This window comes from Tachysurus fulvidraco, chromosome 16 (assembly GCF_022655615.1).
Source record: "Tachysurus fulvidraco isolate hzauxx_2018 chromosome 16, HZAU_PFXX_2.0, whole genome shotgun sequence".
NCBI classification, from domain to species: domain Eukaryota; kingdom Metazoa; phylum Chordata; class Actinopteri; order Siluriformes; family Bagridae; genus Tachysurus; species Tachysurus fulvidraco.
Genome location: NC_062533.1, coordinates 4,868,145 through 4,892,567, shown reverse-complemented (window position 1 = coordinate 4,892,567; position 24,423 = coordinate 4,868,145). Strand labels below are relative to the sequence as shown.

Genomic DNA, 24,423 nt, shown 5'->3' with positions numbered 1-24,423 from the left:
ACATAATAACTAAATCATCATATTTAATAAGTATTTTAATGATGTAGGAAACCCTGGCAAAATTGTATGTTTTCACATACTGAGTGAGAATTAAAAGCAGTTTGAAATTGAAGTTGAGAGAAACATTGCAGTCAATGGGGCCAAGGAACAATCGAGCGAAGTTGAATGTAAATCTATAAATCTATTTTACAATTCATGTATAAGTGAACAGAATTCGAAAATAGAAAAATCTTTTCTCCCTCCCTCCCTCCCTCCCTTCCTTTCTTCGCAGAGCAAAATAGAAATATTACCTCAAAAATGGAAAATCAGAATGCGTCATTAACTGCATTCGAGTTGCAAAGTGGTTCAAAAACCTCTCTCTTAAAAATCTCTCTCTCTCTCTCTCTCTCTCTCTCTCTCTCTCTCTCTCTCTCTCTCTCTCTCTCTCTCTCTCTCCCTGAGTTAACCAACTAACTGTGATGAGTTCTGTATATTTTCCTCCTCAAAAGACAGAACTGGACAATCAGTGAGGATCCGTCTGGATGTTGATCTAAAGCAAATATTCTGCTCTATTTTTACATTTCACACTGTAAGCAGCCATATTTCATCATGTTTCAACATCATTTGCTGAACTCAGGATTGAGGAGACTGTCCTTGGAGAGAGTGTTCTCGAGTTGATGGGCCGTTTTTCTTTGGTTTTACGTGTTACGTGTTATGACCTTGAGTCTTATGCAGCAGTAGATCCTCCTGGAATGAGGAACTCCACACAGACTGTAACATGAGCTCAGGATCAAACTGGGAGCTGCCCACTGCACTGCTGTGCCACTGGGAACATTCTTACATGTACTTACATGAAGCTTATTTTTTTTTCTTGTTTAATTTGTCCTAAGTGTATACAAACTTCTGCACTTGACTGCAAAATAACCAGTGTGAACATAGCTTAAGGCTGAGTCTTGCCAAAGCCACAGCATGCAGACAATGGTTTCATAATTATTTCATAATTTCATAAATCACACACACACACACACACACACACACACACACACACACACACACACACACACACACACACACACACACACACACACACACACACACACACAATATTGCCATCAGGGTCACCTATGCCGTATGTGATATGCGGTATGTTCAGGCTGCACTGGTTTTACTGTGTGTAAGGCTTAGGGGTATAGTGCATACAAACTTACTGGCTTATTGTGTTTTGGCTGATCAAACAATCAGCTGAATGATCAACCCCAACCACCAACCCAACCCCCCCCCTTCTCTGGCAAATTAGCTTTACAGATTATCTATTGCACGCACTACTCATTTTTTACCTCTTCCTTTCTAGATGAGTCATTCATATCAGCCCTCATTCCCTCCCTTAACTCACTGACCTGACAGAGGGACAGTCAGCCTGCCCTGTGATTCACTCCATCCCATCTCATTAAATCACTCTCTAAGCAAGCAAATGTGTAGGAGAGAGAGAATGTATAAGAGCATTATTAACACGTCATTAACTCAGCCCAGATGTCAGAGATCAGCGACCTGTATATGCCGTGCCCCTCTTTCTCAGGCCTAGTCTTCACTAACACTGATAAATTTCAAAATTTACCTTTTCTGAAAACAACATTTTTAACCACTGAGAGTGAACTGATGTGTGATTACCACATGATGTCCACAATTCTGGTGGACCAGACTGGAGAAGATGCTGTTTTTTTTTTGTTTTGTTTTTTTTGTATTAGGTAATTGTATTTCATGTTCGACTGATCATATACAAGCGATGCTGAGGCATACATGTCAAAACAAATGAAAATGTTGGAAATGATGTAAAGGTCATTGGCCAGAAACCCATCATGTGTGCAAGCCCATCATGTTTTCATTTTTCATTTTTGAAATGATAAGCTTTTTTGGAAATGGGCTGAAAATGCTTGTGAGGCCAGAAAAAAAACAGCAACCAAAACCAGTGTAAGTGGGGACTAGGTCTCATTCTCTGTTTCACTCTGCCTGAGTTTATTCTGTTCAGCTAGGCTGGGACCTGTTCAATCTCCTGTTCTGTCATCATATTTATATGCACACATGCACACAGTGTCCAGGTTTAAGTCTGTTATTACTAGATATAAGCCCACAGATCCAAAGACTTTACTCCGAAGCTTTAAAACTACTTGGAACCCAAAATGATAATCTGGGGGGAAATAAATGCACTCTATGTGGATTTTTCTCTTTTTCCTTCCTTTTAACGGAACATCTACTCTGACACATTCACAGAGTGCATTCAAGTCACCTTTGTCATTAAAAATGCCATACTCCATCTTGGTAATTAGTGGCCAGTATCCTTTCCACTGCTCCACTTTTTGTCCTCCTGTTATGTGTTAAGGGGGTAGCGGTGATCATCGTCATCCTCATCCAACCCCCTGATCACACCTGCATGCTGGGCTTGCTCAGGTCCCCGTTGCCATGGCTACTCCCAGCGTTGCGGATAGGCACGTTCTCATCATCTAAGCTGTCCACCTCCTCACTCTTCCTTTTGCTGTAGCGCTCATAGAGCACCATGAGCACACCCATCACCCAGGCTGAAACGGTGCCTGCTGAGAAGATGACGAAGCCAATGGCAATGAAGAACAGGTAGTCCCAGTAGCCCAGACCCTGATGGCATTCAGAGCGCAGCTGCATGCCCACCTCAGCCAGGCGACGGCCACGCAGCTCCGCTGGACTCTGGCACACCGTTTGACCTTCATCTAAAGGAGAGGTCAAAAACAAAGAATGAATATTTTGAAAAATTCTTTAATAAAAATGTGACTCTAGATAAATTTAAATGTGCAAATCAAAAGTAAAATGAAAAGACACAAATATGTGAGAGTCTGTGTGACAATTAGTAAAAACTGAAAATGAAAATGTCCAACTTTGTACAAAAACTTTGCACAAATGATTTTCAATGATTTTCAATTTTAAACTGGTGAGTAAGTTCACTAGACAGCAACATTAGCCAAGTGCTTTTGGGTCATTTGTTTTATACAATACATTTTTAGTATTGTTTTATACAATACGTTCTGTCTTGGTGTGAGTAATTTCTTGATATCTGCTTTTTTTAGACTAAAATCTGTGCTTTTCATAAATACATAATAAAAGTTGTATAAATAATAAGAGACATCTTACACCACTTTATTTTTGTGAGCGTGAACTTGATGTTTTTCTCATCCAGCCAGACATTATATTGCTACTAAAGAGATTATAGAGCTTATTTGCCCCGTTGTATTTCTGCTCTCTTTTTCTTCGGTTTCTTCCCTATACCCACCCACATGTGCAAACACACACACACACACACACACACACACACACACACACACACACACACCACACACACACATATACACTAAAGCCCTTTGCCTCTGCCCCAGAGGAGGATACAGGTCAGTAACCATCATCCCTATCTCAGAGGCAGAGCGCAGCCCAGCAGAAGCTTGTCAGCTCTACATTGTGCTTTGACAGAGAGATCTAGCACACACACACACACACACACACACACACACACACACACACATACACTCACACACACACACACACACACACACACACACACACACACACACACACACACACACACACACACACACACACTCACCCACACACACACACACTCACACACACACACACACGCGCACACACGCGCACACATTAATGCACTTTTTATTTTTTCTATTTTCCTTATAGACATCTAGTGATGGCAGTAATAATTTGATGTATTACTATAATACATTGTGCTAATCAAATGACGCTCACATTGCAATAAAGCATAAAGAAATGGGAGAAAGAGAGAGGGACATTGCCAGTGAGACAGAAAAATATGGCTGATGAATAATCTATGGGTCACACTGTCTGGCCAGCCTTGCGGCTGAGGTAAGACTGTTATATGGGGATCATGTCTGAGGCTTTCTGCACCCTGCCACTGCAGCAAATCGAACACAGTCTCTAAACACAGTTCTGATATTGAATTTTAATGTAATCTAAAAATAGATTGGGCAAACCTGCACCACCGAGGGCTAGTCTAGCTCTGGTGAAAGCTCAGGTTGTATTACACCATCAAGTGGATGTATACCTTTGGCATAATTATTACGTTGAAATTTGTTCATACAGTGAACGTGTCATTTTATCTAACAAAAGTTAAGCTTGTGAAGTGTGAGATAGTGTGCAATACACACTGTGTGTTAGTTAAGATTAAATGCCAGGGTCTTTATTTACAGCTCCCTCTGAAAGCATTGGCAATGCAAAACCCGGTACTTTAGTATTTGCTACAGACTGAAGGCTTGGATTGAGGTCACAATATGAATGTTAAACAATAGATCAGGATTTTGTCTTCATTTGCTGATAGTTACCTTTAGATGTACAAACAATGTAGAACATAGCATCTTTGGTAGAAGACTCCAGGGCTCAATGCTGGTAGGTAATGTGAAATAAAGTAATGAGTAATTCATTGCCCAGTCTGCCTTGTAGTTGTAATGAGGGGATGCTTCCCTTTGCTGGCGTTCGGGAGGTGCGTGTGACGCGCTGATAAGTTGCAGCTCTGTACGTATGATTTTGTTTTGTATTTAGTTTGTGTCAATTTTACTCATTGGTGACTCCAACTGAGAGTTTTTATTGTGTCTTTTGCCATTATAAATGATTTTGTATTTGGGAGCCAAAACACTTGTCTCCATATTCTGTTTTTTTCCCTGCAGTGGGGCATGTGCATAAGCATATCGGTATTTTCCTCAGGTGAAATTCCCTGGTTTTCCTTTTTTCTAGTTTATTACTATAATATCATCATGAGTTCCAGCATCAGTAAAGATTAAGTGAGCTCATTCCAGAAGCAGCCATGCAAGCCCAAGCCATGGCATTACCTACACCATGCTTGACCGATGAGCATGTTTGTTTTGGATCATAAGCTCATCTGTCTATCTCTAAGGCTAGCATGAACCCCCATTCCAAACTATGAAAGGGGATAAATTTACATCCCCTCTTTCAGACTGTTACACTTGTCCAGTGCAAAGATCTGGATGCACATTTTACACTAGTGAGGTTTCAGATTATAAAGCTGCATTCCCACATAAGCTATATTAGGCAAGGTTTAGGGCTGAATGTGCAGTAATAACATGGGCATTAAGAATTGTTATCAGTAGTAAGAGGTTCGACGTCACTGAGCTCAGAAATGCAGGAGGAAGCAGAGACAAAGAGATTGGGAGATCACTGAAGGTGCCCTTCAAAAGCCTGATAAGTGAAAGTCTCTCTCTCTCTCTCTCTCTCTCTCTCTCTCTCTCTCTCTCTCTCTCTCTCTCTCTCTCTCTCTCTCTCTCTCTCTCACTTTGACCAAGTCCAAATATTATTCTCATTTAAAATACACAAATATTCTAACTCCATTCTAGGTCCATCTCTGGTCAGGTTTCCATCCCTGGTCTGGCACTTAGTGTCTACTATAATTTACTATCCATATCAATCAATTTCAGGACCAGTTAACTGAATGCATGATCTAAAAAGATGTGCTGGATTGCTATTTTGTATAAGCTCTCAGTAAAGAGGATGGAAACCATCTTGTTAAAATAAAATATACTTGCAGTACTGTATTGTCTATAGACAACACATTTAATCAGTGTTTATTTCAGTGCTTGACATTTTCTCATTCATATATGTATCATCGTATTAATCTTTTAATCCCTTCACAGCAAAGGAAAGCACTATGTCCTGCTTCATTCCACATTGTCTATCCCTGATTTCTGGCAAACAACAGGCAGTGATCAATATGCTATTTAAAACATCCTCTCAGTCACGTCTACTCAAAAAACATTTGATAATCTTCGAGGCTAAAATAACACACAGGTAATTTGCATGGCCAATGATGTGTCATTTATCTACATTTATCTACATTTAAATAAACACCACATATTTAACTTTGAAGTAAATCATTTTTTGAAAAACACTTCTACAATTTTACCCAAAAGGAGTTTGAAATAATCTGATGAGGTGAAAGTTAAAGTTGCTCAAAGTATTAACCGTCCAATCAGCTGACCAGAGCTTTAACTGTCAAACTTTTGTCCAAATACATTATTAGAAATGTTTAGTTCGTTCATTCATTCATTCATTCATTCATTCATTCATTCATACATTCATTTTCTACCACTTATCCTATCTTCTCGGGTCACGGGGAGCCTGTGCCTATTTCAGGTGTCATTGGGCATCAAGGCAGGATACACCCTGGACGGAGTGCCAACCCATCGCAGGACACACACACACTCTCATTCACTCACACACACACACTACGGACAATTTCCCAGAGATGCCAATCAACCTACCATGCATGTCTTTGGACCGGGGAGGAAACCGGAGTAGCCGGAGGAAACCCCCGAGGCATGTGGAGAACATGCAAATGCCACACACAAGGCGGAGGCGGGAATCGAACCCCCAACCCTGGAGGTGTGAGGCAAATGTGCTAACCACTAAGCCACCATGTCCCTCATTCATTCATTTATTCGTTAATTTAATAGCCATTTTATCCTAATCAAAATTATAACAAGTGGCGATTCATAGTATACTTACTGGTAAGTTTATGGGAGGTGGGAGGAGTGAACCTGGAGAAAACCTATGCACATAGAGTGTGAAAACAGCCTCAAAACTATGGTACAATGTAAAGTGCTTTTTTAGTGCATTACACACAAATGCACGATTCAACAAGCTTCAAGTGTTTCATCTGCATCTCTCTCTCTCTCTCTCTCTCTCTCTCTCTCTCTCTCTCTTTCTCTCTTACTCTCACATACACACATTCACACACACACACACATTCCACTCAACAACCCACACACCATCTACTTCCCGAGGACACAATATAACCAAAAGGAACATGGCCACTATAATGTGATGTTGCATATTGCATTATTACAAGCAGGCCACATCACATACTGCAATATAGTAACTTAGACAATACTCTGATTTAAATGAATGATTATGCTCCCACCATGCAGTCTGACCGCCACAGTTGCAATACTATCTGCCAATACCATTTTATATGAAAATTGATTTGTAGATGTAGATGAAATTTGAATATTGTGACATGGTATGTATCAGAAGACATGGTATGTATCAGAAAGTGCTGAAGAAACAAAGTGTGGTCAAAAGCTAATGTTCCAGTTATTGCAATCTGAAGGACAAATGAAAGTACTCTGCCCATGTTCTGATGCAAACAGATAAACTGTGTTCAAAGGTGATTTTAGCGTGATGTCCTGCTTGGATTGTTAAGCATCGGAAATTAAGAATTCACAGTGAGGGTCTGCTTCTGGCTATGCTGACATTAACTTCAACTCTAACACCAACACTCCTGCGAGGTAGGCCACCTTAAAATGTCCAGTCAGCTTAACTGAACGCTGCAAAAATCCTGCAAAGTCGCAAAACCATGCGAGAGAACTATCACCATGTGAGAAAACCCCTGCTCGTAAATATTCCCATACGAATGCATATTTTCAGGTAAACAGCATGTATTTGCAAGAACAAACTTTAAAGTGTGTCAATGTTGAATTAAAGCACATTATTTTATTAACACAATAACATATTCCTGCAGTGCCAAGTCGTCCTGACAGTGACAGTGTAATAATAAATTACACTCAGCACTGTGTGATCTTCATCATACCTTTCTTCCTCATCTCAAGAAGTGTCTCTGTCTCCTGTGGCTTGTTCATTAGGAAACTAAATAAATATCTCTACGTCAGGACTTCTTTAAAGCTGCCTTGTGTTTATATCTGTTGATAAAATGTTACGCACATAAACATAAATTGAAGTGGATTGAGAGAGGGAGGGAGAGAGTATTGAGGGAGATTTAGAGAAGCTGGTGGGAAGCTACTGAATGATAGCTGCATCTAAAAGTCCTGGAAATGCACAGAGCTTTGGCTTAAACCTCTACACTCACTCTGTGATGTCCATTTTCCCTTCAGCCAGAGTTTATGTCTTAGCTATCGAGGTTTTAGGAGAGCTTGTTTGTTCTGTAGGTTACTGATGTATATGCAGAATGGACACATTTACACTGTGGCAGGTTGTCAATGCACAGACACTGCTACTGGATCAGAGAGACACAATAAGACTGATGGAAGATCTTGTCAGTCTTGTTGTGAGAATAGTTTTGATCCATGGCTTTAAAAATAATGATGCAAGATTTCAGGAAACAAAATCATAATATTTTGAGAATAAAGTTAAAGCTCCTTATAGCATGTACGATACTGCAAGAAAGTTGAAATAAAGTTGTAATAAATCGAGGCAGAAAAGTCACAATATTTTGTTAATAAATCATAAAACTTTGACAAATTGCATCCATCGCCTTGAAGGTCACCACAGCCTGTCATTTCTTCTACAAGATAATATTTCCTGGATAAACATTTCCATGATAAGTTCATGTAGCACAGAATTTCTAAGAGGTTCTAATATTACGGTTGAGGCAGACGATTAAGCATTTCTTCATTTGTAAAGTATTTTGAATAAATATTACACTACACATGATTATTCTTAAATTATTTACTCTGAATTCCATTTATTTTTTTAACAGTGAATTTTAGTATACTGTGAAATGGACTGGGAATAATGATCAACAAGAAAACAGCATAAATAAAAATGAAATCATAATAATTATTCATTCATTCATTTTCTACCGCTTATCTGAACTACTCTCGGGTCACGGGGAGCCTGTGCCTATCTCAGGCGTAGTGTGCAGTTATCCATTACAATAAAATAAATTTATTTAATTTTAAATGATGTCCAGTGGACATTCTGACTGCAGCCCCCAAACAACATAGGCTAAATTCAACCCTGAACATTGGGATTATTAACATTTCCAAACACCAGTAAAATTATTGCCAGTAAAATTATAGCTAATCCAGCTGGAATGGGTTTGGGGCTGCATTACTCACTGCAGGCATAATTCATACTCTGTAACCTAATTAGAATCATGACGAGTTGTAAGTGGTTCATTAAGTATAAGCTTCATAGAGCTGTTCATATCTTGCTAGCAGGAGCACATGCACACAGAGACAGTCACAACAAGCAACAAACAAAGCAAGTGTAGTCTACTTCATCCATCCTCCTTCATCCAAAGGACACAGATGGCGCACTGTCTAAGAAAAGCTCAGCACTACATCAGATCTGACAGATTTCTGTCTCTTTTTTCTTTCTTTCATTCTGTTATTTTCCTCCACCAGAACACCTGCTACTAGAATCATCTAACATCTGACATCAAATCTTCCTGCAAACCCCGTGCCAAAGTAGTTCCTCAATGAACATACAGTATGATGACAGAAATTTCGGTTACTAGAATATCTCGGCAGCAGTTTCATATCATGAAGAAGCTTGTCACAATATGGGTTTGCACTGACAGGCTTATATAATCCCACCTGGGCAGTTTAGTGGATTTCCACATGACTCAGTAAAAGCCGTGTCTAATAGCGTTGTCGGGCAACATTGAACCTTGCTTCTATTTAAACACACTTCTCAAGCTAAAATGTTACAGCAGGGAATACACCAGAACGCAAAAATGTACTGCAGTCTTCTTGCTTTTTTTCGAACACTTGGAACAATAAATTCTCTTTACAAATTAAACTACTCCTTTGAGCATTGCAGCTGTTAAAAACAACTGTGCAAGCAGAAATGTTAAATTACTCTTGGTGTAAATAGGGTAATCAGCCCTGTAAACTTTCCTCATTCAGCTTAAATTCTGTAAACCCTGAAGTGAATAAGTGTCAGATGATTTACGAAGCGGTTTTCAGAACAGTACATCTGCACACACACACACACACACACACACACACACACACACACACACACACACACACACACACACACACACACACACACACACATTGTGAGGTAGCCTAGGGGCTTGTATCAATACAGCTGAGTTGGCATTAGACTGACTGCTCCATCACCCCTGTTAATGAACATTGGTGCAGCTTTGCAGCAACCACCCCAAAGCATATACCACATGGGTCTCCTTAAGTACAGGTCTTCCCTAGTCTAATTTTACATTTCTCTGGTTTTAATCTAAGGATTCAAAGGATAAAACATTCCTGTGTCAGCTTGTGTTGTCACCTTGTCCATGAACAGATGCTCAGAGGAGCCTAAATAAGAAGCTTTACTACAGTACAGCTATTTCTAAATGTCAGACATCAGTGTATCTGTGGCTAAGTATGTTTTTTATACTATAATTACATTTTAACTGACAGGAATTTAAAAGCTGAATTATGGGGATAGAGAGAAGAAGATGGTGACGTAGGTAGCGTGTTTCCAGTTTACACCTGAGCTCATGTAACTGTGTCTTGTGTGGTGTTGCACATGATGCCTGAGTTCTCCAAAACATGGCAATGGCAGTGTAATAATGCCACTAGATGTAAATGACTGTGTGTGTGCGATGGAATGATGTCCCATCCTTGTGGGCATTCCTGAATTTTACCCACAGTCCCTGAAGTTACTGAACGCTGACCAGGATTAATCACTTACTGAAACGAATGAATGAATGAATGAATGAATGAATGAATGAAACAGTGCACCTGTCCCTAACAGAAGAACAGAAGATACATAAATAAAAAGTGAATACAGATTTATACTGACTCTTCCATTTTTTCTTTCGTATACTATACACCTTTTTCTCATATGTTATTACCAAGACATTTGTATCTTTTCAAATATTAATCCAAGATCCTAAAATTAGCCTAAATATGAAATGCAGACACTGCAGACATGGAGAGATAAAAGGAGATGAAATGAGTCTAGCACAAGTGAAGGACAGGTTATTAGTTGTATAAAGATAGCCCAAGCTATACAAGAGGTCTGACGTGTGTAGAATGAGGGAAACAGAAGAAAATAGGAATAATGGTCACATGGGTTGCGCTTAGTCACTTTGTGACTTTGTTTAAGGTCTTGTCCTATGTGGTAATGAACACAATAAAGCGAGGAAAGGTAAAATCTAACTCCTATTACAGCATTCTGCCAATTTTGTGATGCATTATTTGTCATAAACATCCTCAAGTATACATCCATCTTATCCCTATACTCCCAAATGCACCCTTCATATACACACACTCTCTCTTTCTTTCTCTCTCTCTCTCTCTCTCTCTCTCTCTCTCTCTCTCTCTCTCTCTCTCTCTCTCTCTCTCTCTCTCTCTCTGTGAAGCAATGTGTCTCATTTTCTTGTATTGCAGCTAATTTTAGTTGTTAACCCTCGGGGCTGCAATGAAACAGTGGGGCTACCAGCCTCCCTCTGAAGACTCTAATTATGTAATTTCATATGTTCATTTTTAAGAACATAAGAAGGTAAGAATTATGAGATTTCTGCCTTACTTCCTCTCTGCATAACAATGAGGATGAAATGAGAGACAGACAACAGCGCAGTGGAGAGAATTACTGCACAGTGCTTTTATGCTGAGCTCAGCTCACTATGGTGAACTCTTCTATGCAGCATCTCACCATCTGCAATCCATTTCAGTGTTTTACTACTTTCTGCCCTTTACCCTGTCTACTTTCTGGCAGATCTAATGGAAGAGTGGCATGTGGCAGTTGAAACCTCCTCAGTTGTGCTTAACATGCTAACTTCCATAGCCCTTAAAAGAGGTGGCCTATTAAAAACTATCCTAAAATGGAAAAAGTAACTGTAAGAAAAATCCATTATTCATGTGGGGATTTAGATTTCTGTCTCACTAATGTTTAGTTAGAACATTTAAGAAGGACGACTAATGATACTGCAGCAGCTAAAAGGTGTGAAATAAAAGCATGCTTCAACGGGTTCACATTTTTGTACCAGAGAGTGAACACAGACCCAATTATTTTCTAAATCCAAACAGACCTCAAAGCACGAATAATCAATTTTCAGTGCTACAACTGAGCTACATCGATTCAAATGAAAAGTAGCCTGCGACGACCCAAGTAAATGCAAAATGCAGTCAAGTGATCGTTTCATTTATTGAAGGAAAAAATGCTTTCCAACACCACTTTATCCTGTGTGGAAAAAAGTAACTGCCACCTCAATCATTCAATTAACTGATCACCAATTAACTAAATTTCATTAATAATTAGGTGTTAGAATTTACACACCCATGCAGGCTAGATTACTGCCAGTCCTGCTGAATCTAAACACCACTTAAATAAAACATTTCCAGAAAAGTGAGGAAGGCATTTGGGCTAAATCACAAGAGCAAACGCAATTGTTAATGGCTCTATAGGACTAAAATTAAGTTTCTGGAGTTGCCTGACTTAAACCCCATTGAGATGCTGTGACAAGACCTTAAACAGTGAGTTCAGTGGCTGAGTTAAAGGAATTATACCTAATAAATTAAATCTGTGATTTGTATTTCCTTCCCTGTGTTCTTGCTTTATATTACTTTAATTTAATGTGAAGTTTAGTAACCAGTGTAAGTATAAGAAATCAGGAGAGAACAAATACTTTTTTATGGCACGTTATCTAATCAGCCAGTCATGTGACAGAAAAATCATCCAGATAGCAGCTGTTCTGCAGACAGAAACTCCGTGTTAGTGTGAGAAGTGACCAAAGAATTTCTAGATAGGATAGAGCTGACAGGAAGTGTACAATAACTCAAATAATCACTCGTTATTACTGTGGTGAGCAGAAAAGCATCTTGGAAGGTAAATCAAGGCTAAAAATAAATGGGCTACAACAGCAGAAGACCACATCAGGGTACAGTGGAACTGGACAGGAAAAATGTTACCAATCTTCCAAATGTTTTCCAATCTTTCCAATGTTGATAAGATCACATTTTCCGCATTCTGATGTTTGATGTGAAAATTATTGACATGTATCTGTGTGATTTTATGGCGCACACTGCTAATTTACTTATTTGTTAATTGCATAAATGTGCAGGTATACAGTTGTTCCTAATAAAGTAGTCAGTAAATGTATATTCTGTAAAGCACACTCGATTAAAATTTTTTATTGCCTTTAGCAGTATGAATGGGCTGCAGGACTGTTCCCATATGTGTTATTGTTCACTATGTCACTGGCTGTGCCCTAATGTGTTCTACACCCCAATGTTAGAATAGCACCACATTGTTCTATACAAATGGCCTGTGATAAAGTGACCTTGCTCAGACCGCTTCTCTCCTCTTGTGTCCGGTGCCAAATAAATAATAAATTGCCACAAACACTGCTCCAAAGAGAACGCACAATCACAAGGTTAGGGAATAAAATCAGAGGTCACCATGAAACTAATTAAAGAAACATCAAAAAGCAATCAAAAAAGTGTCACAGCGTTAAAAGACGCTTTTTTTTTTGTATTGTAGGAAAAATGCATGCTCCTGTACATCTTAATGTTCCGGGCTGGTGACAAGAGAGGTTATTACCACACAGATTACGGTTACTCTCTGTCTGGTGACCTTCGTCTGGGTTGCAGATTACACTTGGGTCATTACCAAACACACCACCTCATCGAAGACGCTCCAGACGTGATGATGAATGACTCTGTAACGTTGAATCAAACTCTACTGAGTAAAACAAATCTCAAGACTCAGATGTGAGTGCACAGCTCAGACCAGAGCTTTCATACTGGAAAACAGCTGTGTCTAAGATATTTGTTTGTTATTTTCATTCTTACACAATCATGTTTTCTTTGTCCAACTACCATATATGGATTCCTGGACTGGCTGGCAACTAAACATGCTCTGAGGCTCTCCCTCTCTTCATGAATATTCAACCACAGCCCTGTGTCTACCCGCTGTTTGGCTCTATGCCTAGAAGCTCCATGCCATACCACTGCCTACCCGTAGTGAGTAAATGTGCATAGGGCAAGAAGCAGAGACCTACAGTATAGATACAGAACAAGAGCAATGTCATAGTTTGGCTGTAACACTGTTTTCATCTATTTCTGGCTCTCACTCTTACTCTCCTTTGATTTATTTTTTTAACAGTGCTTTGCTGGAGGGCACAACACTCAACACTTTAGATTTTATCTTCTATTCTTTCACCACTTCTGCTGCGCACACAGTCCAGATATGCACATATTCTCACACACATAAGCAAAGTCGCACATACACACATCATTTGCTGCATCCCTTAGGAAGACAGTGACACTGAGTCAGTCGGTCCCCCAACTGACCTATTGCTCCAAATAAACATAGATGGCCTGTAGGTCACAATATAGTGTCATCTACACCAATCTATATGTCAGTCATTCAGCTACAAGAGCATTAGTGAGATCAGGCACTGATGTTGGGTGAGGACGTCCAGGGTTAATCAATGTTCCAGTGAGGTGTTCAGTGAGGTTGAGGTCAGGGCTCCGTTCAGGACACTTGTCTTCTTCCTACCTTAACACACCATGTCTTCACGGACTTCACTTTGTGCACAGGGACATTGTCAAGCTGGATCAGGTTTGATATGTTTGCTTAGTTTTGTGGCATTGTGGCAACAGTTTAGAGGAGAACTACATATTGCTGTGATGGTCAGGTGTCCACTATTTTAAGGATAGAATTTACTGATTCATATCTAAATGCCTTAAAAAGCCAAAGCAAGAGCAAATCTCACTCTGACAGTCGTTTGAAACCATTTCTCCTGGGTTTGAGGCAGATGAGTGATCTGTGCAACACAACAAAGTAATAAAGCAGCCATCAGTGCATCACTAGACTACCAGTCTACTTTTTTTCTGCTGACACAACCTGCATGGTGTCATCTGAACACTTCCAAATGAACCATAGCCAGACTGACGGCTGAAGACATTAAAGAATTCAACATGGTCTCATGTTTGCAAATGTAAATAAATCTCCAATGAAGTCAATTTATATGAAGTTGCAAAGAATGGGATTAGGGTTAGGGGTTAGATTCGTGTTTCATCTTTCTTTTATAAAACATACATTTAAATTTGTCACTCTTGCTAGTTAGAGCTTGTGCAAATTGTTCCATGAAGTTCAAGAAATCATAATAAATTTTGTAGCTTGACTGTAATTAGGACAATCTGATAAATTATTTAGTTAAAATGGTTTTAAATCAGTGCCGTTATTCCAAATAAATTTCTTATAATGAATGTTCTACTGCAGTAATTCTAATGCTGTAATGAGTTCTGTGACCTGCTGACTCTATCCACGTAAACTGATAAGCTGTTGATTCAAGCTGACAGATGGCGTGCTTTTTACATAGGAGTGTCTGTCAGTCTGGTTGAGGATGTGTACAGGGCAATAAATGGACTTGACTGATGAAAAGTATTCCCTCTCAGCCTAGAAATCAAATGGAGTGGAATCTGACTGGGGCAACTCCATTCTCCGGTATATGTCAGTTTGATTTGAATCCAAAAAAGCCAGTTTGATGCAGGACTCACATTTATTTTGTGGTGGAACATTTCCAGCCAATACCTTAGAATCAACTAGACAATAAAGCGTTCAGGAGCAACACATCTTTGTGATTCACTGTCCTAAATTTGCAATCACACATCACTCTGACAGGTAATGACTCATCCGAAAGTACATCAGGGGAAAAGACAAGCTGGAAACTTTCCACTCCATGATTACAATTCAACAAGATATTGAGTACTACGTTTCTAAAACAATGGCGTAAAATGATTATTGTCCAAAGAATAATTGATTTTTCTCTGAAATCCAACTCCTCACATTTGCTTTATCCTTTAAGTGTCAAATGTTTTAAGGATAAGGGGTAATTAAATGAAAGCCATAAATATGAGACAGAGGTAGAAAAACATGTTTGACAAATCCTGATATTATTCTATCCTTTCAGTAATCCTCAAGCTGTAAAAAAAAAAAAAAAAGATTAATACATCTTTATTTCCAAATATTTTTGACAAGGACACTGAAAGGCCGTTCATAATGCCCTCATCAAAAGGCAACGGCTGCCCTTCAAATCAAACTCCATTAACCAGGGCATCTGGTGCGTCCACATGACTCCCCATCCGTTCTGTATGCACCAGCCAGGCCCAGCTATGTAGCTTTCACTGCACCAGAGGTCAGGATATACATCATACTTGTATTAGAATGCATACCTGCACCTCATGCAAGCAGTACAACAAACAAAAAAAAACACATTGAGGCATCTGTCTTTGGGTGGATTACTGATTTAACTGTGTAGAGCATATTGCATAGATTTATATTAAGGCCTGGTCAAAGATGAGACCATAAAGAACACTCTAACCTAATCCAGAATGTTCAAAATGGTCTATTTACATTGAATGTTTGTAATAAAAGGTTAGGGTTAGAGATCTGATAGCATTTGTGTACAAAAACAAGCACTGTTAACTCTCATTAACTGCTAGGTTATACAGAATAAGCTGATCCAAGCAACTAGAACTGATAAAGAATATATTAAAATCAGAAAAAAGTGGGGTTTTTACTATATATATATTGATATCTTGCCTAAACCATTTAGCATTGACCATTTAGTTCATTTAAGATTGCGAAGAAACAACTACAAAACCTAATACACCATGTATGATATTACTGTAAATTAACACTGTCCTCTTCATATTCTTCATACATGCAAACTTAAACTGTATTATCAGGTAGAAAGAATTTCAACATTTGCCATATACAAGTTTAATGCAAAATATTTATCAGGCTAGATGACTGCATACAATATTAAAAAAGAGAGATAAAAACAGGTGAACATCTAATATTCATTTAAAAATCAACACAACAACAACTAAAGAAATCATTTATAGGGAAATTCAAATAGCAACAAAGTCTTCTTTATGGCTTCTTCAGTTTTGCACTGAAGCTAAACTCCACATCTTTCCCATAATTACGCCTTTGTCCTCAATTCACTTTTAGTTCTTAGGTAATATCATACAGGCACTAATGTGTTTACAACAGTAGTTTTAAGGTAACCTTCATATAATCTGTTTTTAATAATTAAATTATGTAGTGGACAACAGTGCAATAGAAACAAATTCGTGTCAATTACCAACAGAGGCTTTTGTTATAAATCAAAGCAGATCAAGTCTAACATATAAGTAGAAAGTTAACAACATGTCTGAAAGGGAATATGAGTTTCATCTGTTACGTTTCGACTTGCAGTTACTCCACATCAGGAGAAACTGTTTTACTGCAGGTGAGCATGACAGAATACACACACACATGTTTGAGGCCAGAAGGAAAGAGGGAGGAGTTATTATTGCTTTAGTGGGATGGTGTGTCAGATGAGGTCTGATTGGATTACATAATAACAAATGAAATTACACTCATATCCACTTAAAACTGATATAATTAGACCACAACTCCCTGCAGACACAGCAACACCAAAACGTCATATAGGGGCTAATCATAGGGGAGAGTGAGAGGGTGATAGCAGAGAGAGAAATGAGCTGTGGAATAGACAAAGATGGACTGTTCTCCAGTTTGTTATTCAGCAATAACAAAGTAATCTGTGTCTAGAAACTACACATTACAATCATTCACAGTAATCTGTGACTAAAAACTACACGTCACAATATTCAAAACTGTAGGATCACAACATTGCATAGCTGATTAATTCAAGATTCAGGTTATATTAAATGGCATCTAATTACCAAGGTCTTTGTAAGCATTCATCTGTGCAGAGCTATCACCTTGTTCAGTAGCAGATCTTTAAATGTTGGCATAAGGATTAAAAGTTGGCATGACAAATGCTCTCTGTCTCTGTGTTTCTCTCTGGGTATCCTCAACTGTCTTGACCTCAATTCCACTGAGAGTGATGGTTGATATCAAATTAGCGATTTGAATAATGTGATAGAGAGATCTGAGTGTGATAAATCTGATAAAGAGGCAGCGATTCTCTCAATCCTAATGAGAATTCATTAGCTGATCTCTCTCTCCTTCTCACTCTCCTTGCACACATACACACACACAGAAAGAAATAATGTTAAGTTTCCCTGGATGACTTATACAAACTAAACATAGAGTACATCAAAAACCCCTGTGTTAGATGAACACCTACAGTTTTGCTCTTTGTGCAATTGTCCTCACATCAAGTCAAACACTGTTTGGAATTATGTATTTGTTTACTATTGTAGTTGCAAGATTATTTATTTCTATATGTGTTGTTGGGCTGGGTGGAAAAGAGGTAAAAAGGTCAGTGTGTAGAGATCAGTGCCAGAGTCATACTATACCTTTATTAGGGATTATTATATATTCGCCCTATATAATTTAGTGTAAAGTGCAGTTTGAGACGTATCCCAAGTGCAATATTTACTATGAATGTATTATTAAAGAAAATAAAACATTAACAGAATAAACAGTTTCTGTTTTAGTCATTTTCTTTCTTTCTTAATTTTTCTTAATAGAAATGAACAATGTGGAATTTTTCTATGATTATCAGTTAAGGGATTTAAGTGAGGCAGAGTTGCACGGCCCTTCCAGACCGCGCGCATCGCTCACCTTGAAACTTGAAGCCCTCGATGTGCACCCACAGGCAGAGGTCCTCAGTGTCACAGTCGCAGCGCCAAGGGTTTCCGCTGAGGCCGAGAGCGCGTAAAGCTGGAAGCGCCACCAGAGTGCTCACGTTGAGCGTCGTCAAGTTGTTCCGGCTCACGTCGAGAACCTGCAGCGCGGTATTTTCGGCGAATGCGTCCGCATGGATCTCGGACAGGCCCGGGTTGTCTGTGAGGCGCAACATGACAAGGCTGACGAGTGCGCCGAACGTGCGGTCCTCGATGCGCGCTAGCGCGTTGAACGACAGATCCAAGTAGGCGAGCTTACGGAGGTTGCCGAAGGTCGACTCTGAGATCTCGGTCAGAGAGTTGTTGCTGCAGTCCAGGTACACCAGGTCGGACAGATAGTTAAGTTGCAGAGGCGGCAGCTCGCCAATGCGGTTGTCGCTCAGGATCAGCTGGCGCGTGGCAAGCGGTAGGTCCACGGGGAAGACGCTCAGCCGCTGCCCGGCGCACTGTACCACCAGCTGCTCGTCACACACGCAGCGTTCGGGGCAGCCGGCGCTCAGAGCCGGAGAGGGCGCCGCGCCGGCCGCCACCATCAGCAGGAAGGCGAGCCGCAGGCACTGAACGCTGGCCTCGGCCAACACACGCATGATAGCACCGGCCGCCTCATCAAGCGCGTGTGCCCGAGCGCACGCGCATCCTTCATGGAGCCCGTGAGGCTGTGGGAAACGGGACGTCTGCTCGAACGAGCGCAATCTGGGGATTCACAAGAAGAAGCGGGTTACTTTGTGTATTTCGCTAACAGTCACCTGTGCTCACACAAACCATGTGCATCATCAGCTACTTAGCTGTTCGGTGCCTCACGCACAAGTCCATCGTTAATACCTGAAGTGACCGTGATCCCGGTAATCTAGTTCCTTTTGATAAATCGTATTTACTTTAAAGTCAACTGGCGTCAGCCTTCGCTGCGATATAATGACAGGTTTCCCCGAATTGTCTTTCCCGTCCTCGCAGATGGCAAATATACTTTGTGTCTTCTGTTTCAGGGTCAGGTATCCACAGATCAGCTCGCGTGTGGACCGCCACAGGTAAACTGCTCTGAAGTTGCGACTTGCCTCTTGTCTCTCTGGCTGTGTGTGTGTGTGTGTGTGTGTGTGTGTGTGTGTGTGTGTGTGTGTGTGTGTGTGTGTGTGTGTGTGTGTGTGTGAGCGCGCGTCTGAGTGCGCGCGCGGGTCTGTGTGTGTGTGTGTGTGTGTGTGTGTGTGTGTGTGTGTGTGTGTGTGTGTGTGTGCGTGCGTGAGAGAGAGAGAGAGAGAGAGAGAGAGAGAGAGAGAGAGAGAGAGAGAGAGAGAGAGAGAGATGAGAACGGGAGAGGCTGTCTATACACTGTTAGTGTTTATATCGTATCCCTTTTATTTGCGAGCCTTTTGAGTATCAAGAACGGATTGTCCGTCTATCTGCGCTCTTGGGACACAGCGGATACCGACAGTCGTCCAGGTCGTAGAAGAGGCTCGTTCCCGACTGTGACGCATTCAGGTGTTTGTGAAAGATAAGGTCCAGTGCAAGACATGTAGAATTCGTGTTTCATTCACTTTTGCCATGCGTTAGTATTGGTTAAGAATGAAAGACACAGACCTTCTGTAGGGGAGCAGGAAAGCATCGTTGTGGTTACCCTTCATCAGCGCTGCATCAGCTACTCTCTTTCATTTCATTCAGTGGCACGTGTGACTGTCTGTCATCTCAATACAAAGTGTGTGTAGGCATCTCACTCACTAGAGAGAGAGACAGACTATTATCAGTTTAGCAATCTAATGTATGCCTCCCCTCCCAACACTTAACCTCCACACAAAAGCGTATTGCAGTGTATCATTAGTTGGTGCAGTTATATAACAGGCAAAATAGAGCAATCATAATAATATCCATACATAGTCATAATTCATATAAGTTACATACATTAAATAATTAAATGTGTAATATTGATCATGTTAACTGCTTTGTATAAAAGGTCAGATTTGCCTCAAGTTTAACCTCTAACCATGTTCAGATAATGCACGAATAAATATTGATCTAAAAAGCATCAAAAAGTTTCACAAACTTGTGGAATCCATGCCAGCTTGAGTTTATGTGAATATAATTTGTAATGAAAATTGTTGGATTAAATTAGAAAAGAATAAAAAATAGATGCTTAACTATTGTCACTGCTGGCTTACAGCTATTCAAGATTTGTTATATTCATCATGTAATAAACAATAAAACTCTATGTATAACTCTAAATCCATGCTGAAATGTTCAATTGGTTCACATTTATAAATCAATTGTAAATTTTAACAAAAAAGTTGAATATTACGAGTAGATATTTAAGTCAAATATGACAAGCACTATTAATAAACATTTTAAGCTAGAAAAGCATAAATTAATGCACCACTGAATTAATTAATTCCCAAAATTAAACAGAGCTTGGGCTCAGTGGTTTTAGGCAGTCCACATATTAGCCGGTCAGTGCATTAATGACAGCCCTGGCAGCAGGTGGGTGGTATTCTCTGATCAATGTCAGTATACATTGTACGATTGAGCTCATTAGTGTAACTTTCATCCTTGGGTAGATGCCAGGGGCTCAGCTTACAGATAGAAGGGTGTCAGGTGTGGGAGAGGAGAGAATCTTCATTATTATTTAATATAGGGGTCACTTGTCAGATGACTTGTTGCACTGCCTGGTACAGGGTGTTCACCAACAAAAAAAGAAGGGGTGGTTTCTGAGTGGAAAGACCAACTCAATCTACCTAATTTTACTTAAAGGCAAAGCTTACAAATAGCACAAAATTTTCCTATTCGGTCAGAGAATAAGGAGAATAAAAGATTGTAATGCCGATCTTTTACATCTCAGTGTGGTGTTAAAGAGGTCTGAAAGCAACCTGGATTTATGTCTAACATTAGAAATAGAAAGCAAGAGTCTTCCCAGAAGTGTTTTCATGAGGGCTCTGCTGCATTTCTGAGATCAGTAGCCCACAATTCAGCATAAGCAGCTCACAAATAATCTCTGAACATGACAGCAAATTCTTCCCCCTATACTTTAAATTACATCCTCCATCACTCGGACAGATCAGACTGGCTTAGAAATGGATCTTGCATTTTACAGCCTGTTCCCTCACTGCGGTGCTCTGGTTCGGGTTTTACGATTTCAAGATTTTACAAGATTTTCAATTTGTAATCTTGTAAGCAAGAACTCTAGATTTACTACCAATAAACATGTACAACTTTTACAGGCAGACACAACTTCAAGCAAAAAAGACTTCTCTCAGTCCAGTGAATGTTTTATTTTCTTCCTCGCACTAAGCAGATTAAAGCCTGCAAGATTCTGAAGCTTGTGGCCAGAAAAGTGAAGCAAAGATTTTAGCTTTTCAAGCTCCTTAAGATAATAGTGTAGTGTATACTCTTTTGTTCTTGGATAGTTGATGGTTTTTCACTCCCTAAAAGGGTTCCACTTGGAATCCACACTGATGGAGAAACACTATATTCCCCAGAGGGGCAAAATGAAGAAACATTATGGGTCCAAGCTTTAATTCAACTTGTAAAGCTACAGGGCTGCAAGAGACTGTCTTGTTAGAAGTGGTAATAAGTCACACAGTCCTCATTCTGTCTGAGTAATTTTCTAGCCATAAGCTGCACAGAAGCATGTAATATATAATAGTGATTAAATTTAACATATAAAATTACACACTGAACCTCTTACACACTGAATTGTTACATGTGCATCCTTATTTGGTAGATTCCAATATTTCGTTTCTTTTTTTTTTTTTAAAGAAACATGAATGTCATCAAAATGCACATCGGGCATTGTTTAAACACCTTTATTGGATTATTTAAAAAACCCTTAGGTTTTAAACCCTGCTTGAATAAGCTGGTTACACTGTTTATATAAAATCCAATAATCTGCCAACACTTATTCATTCCTAATGAGATGATAATAGGAATAGTATAAAGAGGATCAAGTTGACAGTGCTCTCTCTCTCCTCTCTCTCTCTCCCCCTCACACACACACACACACACACACACACACACACACACACACACACACACACACACACACACACACACACACACATACACACACACACACACACACACCACACACACACCAGACACACACCAGACACACACACACCACACACAAACACAAACAAAAAACCTTTAATGAGATGGAAAAAAGTCAACATCTCATTTTGCTGGCCTGTAAAACATTTAACACCTTTATGTTCAGTGCAAATCCACAACGACAACATAAACACCCGATTATACAGTTATCCAGGAGGTATCCAAGTAATTAATCCATACTTTAACAAGGAATGCAAGGCAGGAATACACATTGTATGGACCATAGGTCATACATGGGGGAATTCAGAGGAGCTAATCTAAAAAGCACACACCGACATTGGGAAAGCATGTAAAACTCTGCAGTATTCAGGCTCAGGACTGAACCCCCAGATTCATTTAATGGTTTGTAATTTAATGGAACAAGGGAACTAATGCACTCTGAATGATTTCTGAATTGCTTTAACTATAAATAAAGTACATAAGAGCAAAATGTATGTAGAGATGGAAGAGAGATTTGTGCTGTAGGAGAAAAAAACAAGGCACAAATTAGAAAAAAGTGTCGGTTAGATGGCTGATGAAGGTAGATATTACCAAACTGCCTACTCTAGCTGAATCCAGAGTGCACTATATAGTACAGATTATTAAACTATGGCTTATGTCAATTATTTTAAAAAATGCCAGCCTTTCATTTGAAGCTAAAGATTTTCCAGATTTTGATCATAACATCATAATCGAAATATAGTCAACAAAAATCTCAAACAATCTGCTATTATATTTGGGATGCACTACAGCTTTGGAAGTATTTTATTTACATGTCATTTTGGCCTTCGCATTGTTGAACTTATTATTAATGATATGAATGTATTATTATATAAATGTATTATTTACTGATTACTGATTTACTGATGTGTCATTTTCTGATTGAGTGAGTGAGAGGTTTATCACCTTTAAGTCTTTAAAACAACAAAAATTTTAAAAACCATCACATTAACTGAAATTGGTGAGCAAAGAATATAAGGCGAATAAGTCTGTGAGCAACTGTCAGCTCTTAAAGCTATATCTTATTGAAAATTTGACTTAAATAGTAATACGTGCAAATGAGTAACATTCTGCATATCCTATCATAATGTAAACAATGTCTCACTTTTAAAAGATGCAGTATACGTTACTCTTATATGTGTGTACATTTTCAAACTAATATTCATACGCGCAAAGCACTAGAAGTGTGGTTGCTGTTCCTGAAACATAATTTAAAACACTAGCTATACTCTGTGTTCCTTTTATTTGACTGATAACTTGATTTAATGAATTGATTTTAAGGCAATGTCCAAGTTAAAACAGGACCATATTGTTTGGATAGATGTTCCTTGAGACTAGAACCCAAATTGCTTTCATAAATGAAAGTGTACCATCTTACAGAGATGGCTGAATAGCAACTATACTAACTCCAGCATCTGAGGCACACAGTTTGTTCTCAATCTATATGAAATACTGCACATTTTAAAGAAACCCGGCATGAGTTGTTATAAAATTTATCAGGGTCTAAAAGACTTTTTAACCCCAGAGGCTTGTATGAGATATTTCTTGTGATCAAGGAACAATCCACAACTAGGTGTGCTTTATCTTAATGCAGGACGTGAAGACAAATAAGGGTTTATTCCCCTTATACTATGGTCACTTGCCAACATTAACACTTTAAAGCTGTCAAAATATGCCTGAAAGTTTAAAAATAAAAATTAAATTTCAGTAGTCATTTTATATGCTGGTGGTTAGATCTAAAATTCTATCCCTCAAAATCATACATAGAGGTGAAATAGTGTGATATCATTACATTTATTGAAATTAACTAAACCTGTGCATTGTCATCCCTCATTATGGAGGAAAGCAGGACAGGACTCCAAAAGAGGTTTTTAATACAAAACTTCTTCGAATGTTTTTATTTATCCATTTTGCATTAACCTCACCCTTGTTGTCTTTTATGTTCTTGCTCACT

The 24,423-nt window shown here is 39.2% G+C and overlaps 1 protein-coding gene across 2 annotated transcripts; it reads right to left on the bottom strand.

Moving 5' to 3' along the window:
• Positions 1–271: 271 nt before the first annotated feature.
• LOC113648059 (leucine-rich repeat-containing protein 52) lies at positions 272–20,101 on the bottom strand. Of its 2 annotated transcripts, none has more exons than XM_027155084.2 (3): positions 19,974–20,101; positions 18,340–19,094; positions 272–2,717 (listed from the first exon to the last, which is right to left on the bottom strand). In XM_027155084.2, the coding sequence occupies exons 1-3, from the start codon at positions 20,015–20,017 to the stop codon at positions 2,398–2,400; spliced, it is 1,119 nt and encodes a 372-aa protein (XP_027010885.1). In that variant the 5' UTR covers positions 20,018–20,101; the 3' UTR covers positions 272–2,397. The 2 variants fall into 2 exon arrangements, with proteins under 2 accessions (XP_027010885.1, XP_047657417.1); XM_047801461.1 differs by lacking the exon at positions 19,974–20,101 and adding an exon at positions 19,224–19,541.
• Between the last annotated feature and the right edge of the window lie 4,322 nt (positions 20,102–24,423).

What these genes read in the sequence shown, in the direction of transcription:
- LOC113648059 (XM_027155084.2), bottom strand. Translation starts at nt 20,017, where the DNA reads ATGAAGGGTAACCACAACGATGCTTTCCTGCTCCCCTACAGAAG. An exon ending in TTCCTGCTCCCCTACAGAAG is followed by an intron (nt 19,095 to 19,973) that starts GTCTGTGTCTTT and finishes GTGAATCCCCAG; the next exon opens with ATTGCGCTCGTTCGAGCAGA. An exon ending in CGAGGGCTTCAAGTTTCAAG is followed by an intron (nt 2,718 to 18,339) that starts GTGAGCGATGCG and finishes CCTCTCCTTTAG; the next exon opens with ATGAAGGTCAAACGGTGTGC.